The sequence below is a fragment of the Squalius cephalus genome (genome assembly GCF_949319135.1).
Source record: "Squalius cephalus genome assembly, chromosome: 22".
Taxonomy (NCBI): Eukaryota; Metazoa; Chordata; class Actinopteri; order Cypriniformes; family Leuciscidae; genus Squalius; species Squalius cephalus.
In genome coordinates this window covers 31,526,620-31,536,211 of record NC_137143.1, presented here as the reverse complement: position 1 = coordinate 31,536,211, position 9,592 = coordinate 31,526,620, and the positions used below count along the sequence as shown (strand labels likewise).

Below are 9,592 nucleotides of genomic sequence, written 5' to 3'. Positions count from 1 at the left end.
TGTGACATTTATTTTCATTATTTAAATTTCAACGCATTTATACATAATAGTAGGCCTTTGATTTATGTTGAATTTAAGTTTCATTTAAGTTTTAATAAAATAAAATGTTTCTAATTAAACCAATCAAGAACATGTGCGGGTCATATTTTACCCTAAAATAAAAAAATAAAAAAATTTGCACGAAGGACGAATATTATTTGTTCATTTTGGCATTTATTTTGGCAAGTGTTTATACATCTTGGTAGTATTTTTGTTCTGGATTTAATTTATGCTGAATTAAGTTCAATTTAAGGTTTTATAAAATAAAATGGTTGACTCTCATGAAACCTTTCGAAACCATGTTCGGGTCATACCCTAAATCAGAAATAAAAAATGTATTTCTTTGCAGAAATATCTATTATATTTTGCACAAAATTAAGCTTATTTATAGGAAAAATATAATTGAAGTTTCATTTTAAGTTTAATAAAATAAAAGGTTTATTTTTAATAAAAGTTTATCTTTCAAGAACATATGCGGTGCTGCGGTCATAAGAACAGACATAAGAAATTATATTTTTCGCAAAGTCTATTATGTTCTGCAAAAAAGTAGTTTATTTATAGGACAAAAATGCATGCAAGTGTTTTAAGTGTTACGTTTATTGTTATGAAAAATGTAAATACTTCATTTTAAGTATTATAGTATTATATTCATATTAAAACTATTTTAAATTTTTATATGAAATATACATTTTCAAAAACATTCTTTACTCTAAAACTGAGAAATCAAAGCCATATATCTAAACAAGTTGTGTTCAAAATTTGAGCTTGATATCTCAAAATGAATGGGAGATGAATTTCATCTAGTGGACACTTTTGGTACTGCAGCCAAACAACATCTGACTGAAAGCTCATTTTTTCAGGACCATTTAACCTGTTCGAATCATATCCATGATTTTTTTTGTCTTCACACAGCAAGTGCCAAATCTTTACCAAGTTTCGTACCATTCCGATAAATAAAAAAATAAAACATTTTTAAAATTTTCGGCCAAAAATGACCGCAGAGCACTAGCAGTTGATGAAATGCACTGAGCTGATCATGTTTTCTCCTTTCTTGATCCCACAGACGAGTCTCTGACCTCCAAAACCAGCCTGTTTTTCGTGATCTCCAACGAGGGCAACCAGAACCTGCACGTGTCCCAGGCGAACCTGTGGTTATACTTCAAACTCCTGCCTAATGTTTTGGAGAAGGGCTCTCGGAGGAAGATCACGGTCAAGGTTTACTCGCAGGAGCCGGGTGTCGGGAGCAAGTGGAACTTGGTGGAGAAGCGCGTGGATCTTAAACGCAGCGGCTGGCACACTTTTCCGTTGACGGACGCCGTGCAGATGGTTTTCTCCAAGGGCGATCGCCGGCAAAACCTGGACGTTCGGTGCGAGGGATGCGACAAGATGGGAATCGTGCCTGTTTTGGTGAACACAAACGACGAGTCTCACCGCCCCTTCCTGGTTGTTCAAGCGAGAGCTTCGGACAACAAACATCGCATCCGAAAACGAGGCCTAGAATGCGACGGGAGCAGTAGCTTGTGTTGCCGACAACAGTTTTACATCGATTTCCGCCTCATCGGCTGGAACGATTGGATCATCGCCCCGTCTGGGTACTTTGGGAATTATTGCGAAGGGAATTGTCCCGCGTACATGGCCGGGGTTCCCGGATCGGCTTCGTCCTTCCACACCGCTGTGGTGAACCAATACCGCATGCGGGGAATGAGTCCAGGATCCATGAACTCCTGCTGCATCCCGACCAAACTGAGCACCATGTCGATGCTGTACTTCGACGACGAATACAACATCGTGAAACGGGACGTTCCCAACATGATCGTCGAGGAGTGCGGCTGCGCTTGAGAAAAAAACACGGACCTGAAAATATTCTAAAAATATCATAGCGAGAACGTAATATTTATGACTTAAATGAGTAGTTCACTTCAGAATTAAATGATAATGATAATTTCCTGATAATTTACTTACCCCCATATCATCCAAGATTCATGTCTTTCTTTCTTCAGTCGAAAAGAAATTAAGGTTTTTGAGGAAAAGATTTCAGGATTTTTCTCCATATAGTGGACTTCAATGGGGTCCAACGGTTTGAAGGTCCAAATGTGAGTTTTAATGCAGCTTTAAAGGCTTTACATGATGCCAGATGATGAATAAGAGTCTTATCTAGCCAAACCATCAGCTATTTTCTATTAAAAATAAACATTTATATACTTTTTAACCACAAATGCTCGTCTTGCACGGCCACGACTTCACGCATTATGTAATCACGTTGCGTAACATAGGCGGAAAATGTAGTGTTGGGCGAAAAACTTTTCTCCTCCAACTTCAAAATCGCCCGACATCGTTGTTTTACCTTTAATTTATTTATTTATTTATTTTTGTAAATGGCGTTTGGCTTTGTAAACACTAGATCTATACTTCCGCCTTCGTCACGCGTGACCTTTCAACGCGCAATGTGTGGCACATCACGGCACAGACCAGCATTTGTGGTTAAAAAGTATATAAATATTTTTTTTTTTATAATAAAATGTCAGCTGGTTTGTCTAGATAAGACTCTTATTCATCGGCTGGGATCGTGTCGAGACTTTGAAGCTGCACTGAAACTGATATTTAAACCTTCAAACTGTTGGACCCCATTGAAGTCACTATATGGAGAAAAATCCTGGAATGTTTTCCTCAAAAACCTTAGTTTCTTTTCGACCGAAGAAAGAAAGACATGAACATCTTGGAAGACATGGGGGTGAGTAAATTATCAGGAAGTTTTAGTTCTGACGTGGACTAATCCTTTAAGGTGCGGTCTAATATCATGTGCAAAAACGGTCAACTGTCAAGAGCAAAATCTCGAAATTTCGCTGAGCAACAAATACATGTGACCGCGTCTTTATCCATGCTCACACATCCACATTCAAACACACACCCCAACTCTTCCACGCATCTTTGTACATATATTTATGTATGTTCTTTAACCATCGAGTGATTTAGTTCCTGTCTACAGGTTTGTACGATTCCCTCAGCTTTCACATCAAAGCGATGGGAACGTCTTTAGCTCTCTTGAAATAATGGAACAAACTGAAAGAGGTGATCTTAAAGACATTTATATCCATGTACCTGCCCAGAACTGAATCGAAAAGCACTGACCATCTTCTCAAAACAACGTCAGCACTTCCCACAATGAGTGACAACCAATCCATTCCAGAGCGTCCGTCGCGAACATCTGCAACAAAACGTTCGGGGTTTCTCGACAGACACGAGTTCTATTCATAAGTCATGAGGCATGTCTTTTTGTGTCTCGGGAACCTGATTATTCATGCAACAAGCCGAAGACGCACTGAACGGCGTGTGCAAACTAACGGCGCCCTTGAAAAACACGCTTCTAAAACACCAGTGAATCAAGCGATCTCATGGTGCAGCATAGCACTTGCAAAAAAAAAAAAACAAAAAAAAAAAAAAAATTTGTAAATGCACAATATAAAGCACTTCGCCTTCGAAGGTACCAAGTGGTTCACAATTCTTCTGAAATAAGTGCCGCACAAGCTATGCAATGTATAGTAGTGACCTACACCGGATGACCCACACTATAGCTACTTGTTATGAACTGTTTTCAATACTTGAAATGTAAACTTTCGCTTCCTTCTCTGAGCGGATGGTTGTTACAATGTTTGCACTGAAGTTGCATTATTAGTAAAGAAGAAGAAAAAAACCTGCCATTGAAAAAAGAAAGTTATTTTTATAGAAGCAATTAAATGCTGTTCAAATGTATTATACCGAATTATGGAACCAAAGAGGCCAAGACTTTAGCTATTGTGAGACGAAGAGGCCATCGGATTCTTTTGTAAGATACTTTTTAAATGCGCAAGAGGCCTAAACGATGTATCAGGGTACAATAGAATGGATTCCATTTCCAAGTTGTTTTTTTGTACAGTAGATAAATTGAATATTTCATATTTTTCCATCAATTTTAATTGTCTTTTTTTTTGTTGCCAGTTTTCTATTTAATACTTCTAGCATCTATTCCGGAATCATTTAGAGTCAAATACATGCCATCTCTGTACAGCTTATGTAAGATAAAAATGCTTTTAAATATTTTGTTCTTTGTAACTATTATGAAATAAATTTCTTATTCTGCATCAAGACTGACTGCCTTGTGTGACATTTACATTCATGCATGTTGCGGACACTTTTATCCACAGCGATACACTTTATCAGTTCATGCATTCCCTGGGAATCGAATGCATTACCTTGGTGTTGCTGAACTGAGGTTTCGATTTCCAGGAAATGCATGCACTTTTGTGTTCGAATTTTAAGAAATATACTGTGTGTGCTAAAGCAAGCCTCACTATAGTTGCACAAACCTTTAACCCTGAATATTAATCTGCAGTGTGTATTTTGCATGGTTTGCGCTAAATAAATGCTGTTCTTTTGAACTTTAGTCACCAAAGAAAACTGACAAAAATGTATCCACAAAAAATATTAAGCAGCACAACTCTTTTAACACTGATAATAATAAGAGTCATTATTAATAATTGAGCACCAAATAATAAATTGAGCAGCAAATCATCATATTAGAGTGATTTCTGAAGGATCATGTGACACTGAAGACTGGAGTAATGATGCTGAAAATTCAGCTTTGATCACAGGAATAAATTACACTTTACTATATATTCACATCGAAAAAAATCTATTTTAAATGGTAATAATATTTCACTTTTATTACTGTATTTTTGATCAAATTAATGCAGCCATGGTGAGCAGAAGAGACTTCTCAAGCTGTAAAATGATCTGAAAATCTTCCAGTCAGCTACAACTCTAAAATCTAATATTGCACCGTTTGATATGAGACACACGAGAACCAATGTTTGATATCATTGACGTCCCAACTGTACTATTGACATCACGTTTTGAGAGGGACAAGGGAGAAGACTAGAAATATAGTGCACAAGACTGGACTCATGCTGTCTTTCTTGTTTTTTGTCCTTTATGAACAACCATTAGAAAGTAAATGATAAACTGTCATGTTGTGACAGATTTTCAACTCAAACCCTAAACTAAACGCCACTGACCATGTCATTTTAAAGCTCCGAACATCCCAGATCCGTCAACACTGCGATTATGTGCACATTAGTGTGTCTGTCGCGGGAGAATGTGTGTGTTTGTCAGCCAAATGACATGTTTTGGAAAAACACACAACCTCTCAATCTGGGAATTATGCTGTTAATCACTGTGAGAAAGCAGAGAGAGATGCATGTGTAGACATCAGATCAGAGCTGAGAAAGCCTGAATCTGACACTATTATAATAATAATAATGAAAAGAACAAAACACTGAATTATATGTACAGTATGTACAAGTGTGCATAATTATATACACTACTGGTCAAAAGTTTGGGGTTGGTCATTTTTTTTTTTATATTTTTGAATAAAAGTCTCTTCTACATTTATTTGACTAAAAATACAGCAAAAACAGTGAAATATTATTACAATTTTATACAACTGTTTATATAAATGTAATTTATTCCTGTGATGCAAACTGCATTTTTCATGTCTTTAGTGTCACATGGTTTTTCAGAAATCATTCTAATATGCTGACTTGCTGCTGAATTATTATCAATTACTGGTTCTCAATTATTAATAATGGTTGTTATTATTATCAGTGTTGAAAACAGCTGCTTAATATTTTTGTGGAAACTGTGATTCATCTTGCTTTTCAGGATTCTTTGATGAATAGAAAGTTCAAGAGAACAGCATTTATTTGAAACATAATCTTTTGTAACATTATAAATGTCTTTACTGATCAATTTAATGTGTCCTTACTAATTTATTTAAAAAAAAAATCTGACTCCAAACTTTTGAATCCGCAGAAATATGCAACAGTTTTTAACATTGATAATCATAAATGTTTCTTGAGCATCAAATCATCATATTAGAGTGATTTCTGAAGGATCATGTGACACTGAAGACTGGAGTAATGATGCTGAAAATTCAGCTTTGATCACAGGAATAAATTACACTTTACTATATATTCATATAGAAAACAGCTGATTTAAACTATAATAATATTTCACAGTTTTTACTGTATTTTTGATCAAGTAAATGCAGCCTTGGTGAGCAGTAGAGACTTATTTAATAAGTCTATAGATACACACTCATACGAGTGTGTATATAATTATACACACTCATACATCCACATAATTTCACAAACTTTTGACTGGTAGTGTACATGAAATGAACTGCCTGAAAAATCCGACACAAGTCTCACGCACAAACACTTCATCATAATATCTGAGCTGCAAAAGCACAATAACACCGAATGATGTGGACAGAGTTTGACAGTCCTGTTCCAGCACTCGTACAAAACAACACAGAGACTCGAATGTGATGTGAAAACACACGTTTCCCTCCAAACATTATTTTACAGGCTTGAAGCTTCAGTTCTCGCCTCTCGTCTCAAACACAAAGAGAAACAGTGTGGAAAAGATCATGTGAGAGCAAAACACAAAACTCATAGACGATACCAAATATGGTGAGTGATCTGGACTGAAATTCATAAACCAGTCAGACGAACAAATCATCTCGATGTAACGAGTGACTGTAAAACAATCAATGAACCGAAGCTCAATGAACTGATGCTGCTAATAAATGTCTCGGCAGCCGAACACAGTTTGTTTGTCGTTGGGCGACTGTGTTCTGTAAAACACTCCAGAAATTTTTCATCCTTGTGAGTTTGCGGAAGGGAATTTCTGGAATGTTCCACTTCAGTAATCAAAATATGTTGATCGCAGATATTTTTACCCACCGCATCAGGAGACATTAATACTGAAAAAGGCCAGAATCCGTCTCAGGAGTTCAAGGACTCGTTTCTGTCATCATTTACTCACCCAAAACCTGTATGATTTATGTCTTCTGGAAAACACAGAATCAGGTGTTAGGCAGAACGTCAAATCAAAATTATACAGACCACACACACACACACACACACACACACACACACACACACACACACACAAAAACTCTATAAAAGCATCGTAACTAATGCTAATTGGCAAGTCATATGAAAGACGCATGAGGAAAATAAACATTTTAGTTATTTACCGATGATCTTTTAAATCTCATTTGCAGTACATTCAAAGTAATGCATGAGAATGGTGAATCAATTACATCTTATCTACATTTAATTGAACATATTATGACTTAAAGTCCCCCTGTAGTCAATAATTTTAACTCTTAAAACTCATCTTTGATCACCAAAATTACATATTTCAAGTTTTCCTTGAAAAAAAACTATGCCTTAAAATATCTTGAATGTAACTCGACACCCTTGCCTCATTTAGTATGCTTGGTTCTTTGAATATGCAAATGAGCCCCGCCTCCACTCACTCACTCACTCAGCTCAGAGATCCACTGGTTGACGATCACACGTTGATCTGATTGGTTACAAGGTAGTTTGTGACGTCAGAAACACCAGCGATTTCAAAGTGTGTTTTTGAGACTGTCTTTGGTTCACTGCAGTTTTAAGGAGGAAATACTCAGCAATGCTGTCGACTTATGAATTTACACATGGTTTGTCTTAAAGCAGATTAAAAACACCACATAGACACATAAACAACATTAAAAGCTGGATTAAAGTTTTGTTTTTAAATATGTATGTAATAAATACTGTAGAAGTATTGTTCATTCATGTTAACTAACTAATGTTAACTAATGAAACCTTATTGTAAAGTGTTATCGTATTTATTGATGCTATGAATGAGCTTTTATTTTTATATTCTCAGTTTTAATTTTATGTAAATTTTAATGTAAATTCACCATTCGCCAAATTTTGCATAGCTTGATTTTAAAGTTTTTTAAGTTTCAGTCATTTCAGTACTTCAACACACTTATTTCAGTCAGTTGCCAATGCAAGTTTAAGTTCATTTAATATTTATATTTTATTTCAATTACAAATCCATCATATCATGAGTTGCAATAACGTACACAAGTTGTCTGCACTAATTTAACGTTTTTTTTTTGTCCTTTTTTTTCTTTCTTTTACCTAAAATCAGCATCTACTGTAATTGCATTGAAATTGCAAAATGGTTTAATCTACGTGAGCGAGAGTAAACGATGACAGACTTTCTAAACGATGACAGAATGTTTGTTTTGGGATGAACAATGCATCTACGGTTTGGATATGACAATGCAAACGACCCGTTTGTTCAAACACACACACGTCCCCCTCGGAGTAAATCCAGTATAAACTCAAGATCACTTCCATCTCTTTCCACCCGCGGTGAAGAACGAATGGCTTGTCATTCTGACGCTCCTCTTACAACAAACACAGCACTCGTGGGCCCCGTACCCTCATCTATCACTCGACATGTAGATGGTCAAAGCACTTCTGACGTGCCGCCCCACAAACACATGTTTTCCCACAGAACCAAAATCAGTTCCATCCTTTCTCATGATGTCAAGGGGGAAGTACACAAAAACCCTCGGCTCGTCCTAAAAGAAGAGCAATTACAGATGGTACTTGGTAACATTTCAGTTTAGCCTGTGGTCATATCATATTCTGACATGTTATATAAAACACACTTGAAAATGCATTCGCACGAAACCAAGATATTGCCTTTCGGGGTCAAGATGAGACGAACATCTCAGCCCACAATAAACAAATATTGGCCAACAAAGACAAGCTCTTTGCGTCTCTCCGTTCATTGTGTGTCGATATCAGGTGCATTTCAGCAGCTTGTCGCATTATCCCGAGGGAAAGAATAAAGACAGATTTCTTTTGGAAGTGACAGCGGTTTTATGAAGGAACACAAAAGATGGACTTGGCATATCATTCCGCTTAATCCCATAGAAGAGGGATTCGGGTCCTATTCAAGTCTTGTCACTTTAGTGTTGGGATACTATCAAACTGAACAGGTGGATTTCATATAGAGGCCAAACCAGGGCCCCTCATTGTCATAACCGCTGGCAGGGCCCCACGCCGATCCATATGTCATCTCTTCCTGTTTATTCTGAAACGCCACTGAGGAGACACGGAGAAACTTTGAAGATTTTGTGTATTATGCTGTACATATTGTATACGGCACCGCCGGCTCAACCGATGGTGTCAGTTACAGCAGAACGATGCATTTGTACAAACAATTGCAGGCGGGGGAAAGTGTTTGGGAAACCTGTTTGGAAACAGTAATGGGTGTGTTTATTACGGTAAGCATCAGAATTGCGAGTGATATTCGAACAAACATTTAAAACTAAAGCGCCTTTCTATTATCTCTGATATGAATGTCGCATTTCGTGTCGAAGTCGCGTAGAAACTTTCAAACTGGTCGTGAAGGAGCCGGAATAATGAATGAATTATGTATGTATGAATACAAAACAAACACCAATATGTTAGAAAGAAATGCATAGTAGGCTTTCCAGGGCTAATCGATGCACATAATTATGTAATAAATAAAAAATATATATATGAATATATCATTTTAATAATAAATAATATTATTATTTAAATGAATTAATATAATACACTACCAGTCAAAAGTTTAGAAAATTTAAAAGAAAAGTCTCTTCTGCTCACATAAGGCT

General features: G+C 36.5%; 1 protein-coding gene and 1 long non-coding RNA gene across 2 annotated transcripts in view; one reads left to right on the top strand and one right to left on the bottom strand.

Moving 5' to 3' along the window:
• The window catches only part of LOC307150449 (inhibin beta B chain), a 9,613-nt gene extending 7,721 nt beyond the window's left edge, over positions 1–1,892 (top strand). Inside the window, exon 2 of the mRNA XM_079857720.1 lies at positions 1,103–1,892. Within this exon, the coding sequence (XP_079713846.1) occupies positions 1,103–1,878 (776 nt within the window). The 3' untranslated portion in view covers positions 1,879–1,892. The remainder of the gene's footprint in view (positions 1–1,102) is intronic.
• The window catches only part of LOC307150452, a 4,830-nt gene extending 677 nt beyond the window's left edge, over positions 1–4,153 (bottom strand). The window contains exon 1 of the long non-coding RNA XR_013819723.1: positions 3,139–4,153. This is a non-coding gene — a long non-coding RNA (uncharacterized lncRNA). The remainder of the gene's footprint in view (positions 1–3,138) is intronic.
• Between the last annotated feature and the right edge of the window lie 5,439 nt (positions 4,154–9,592).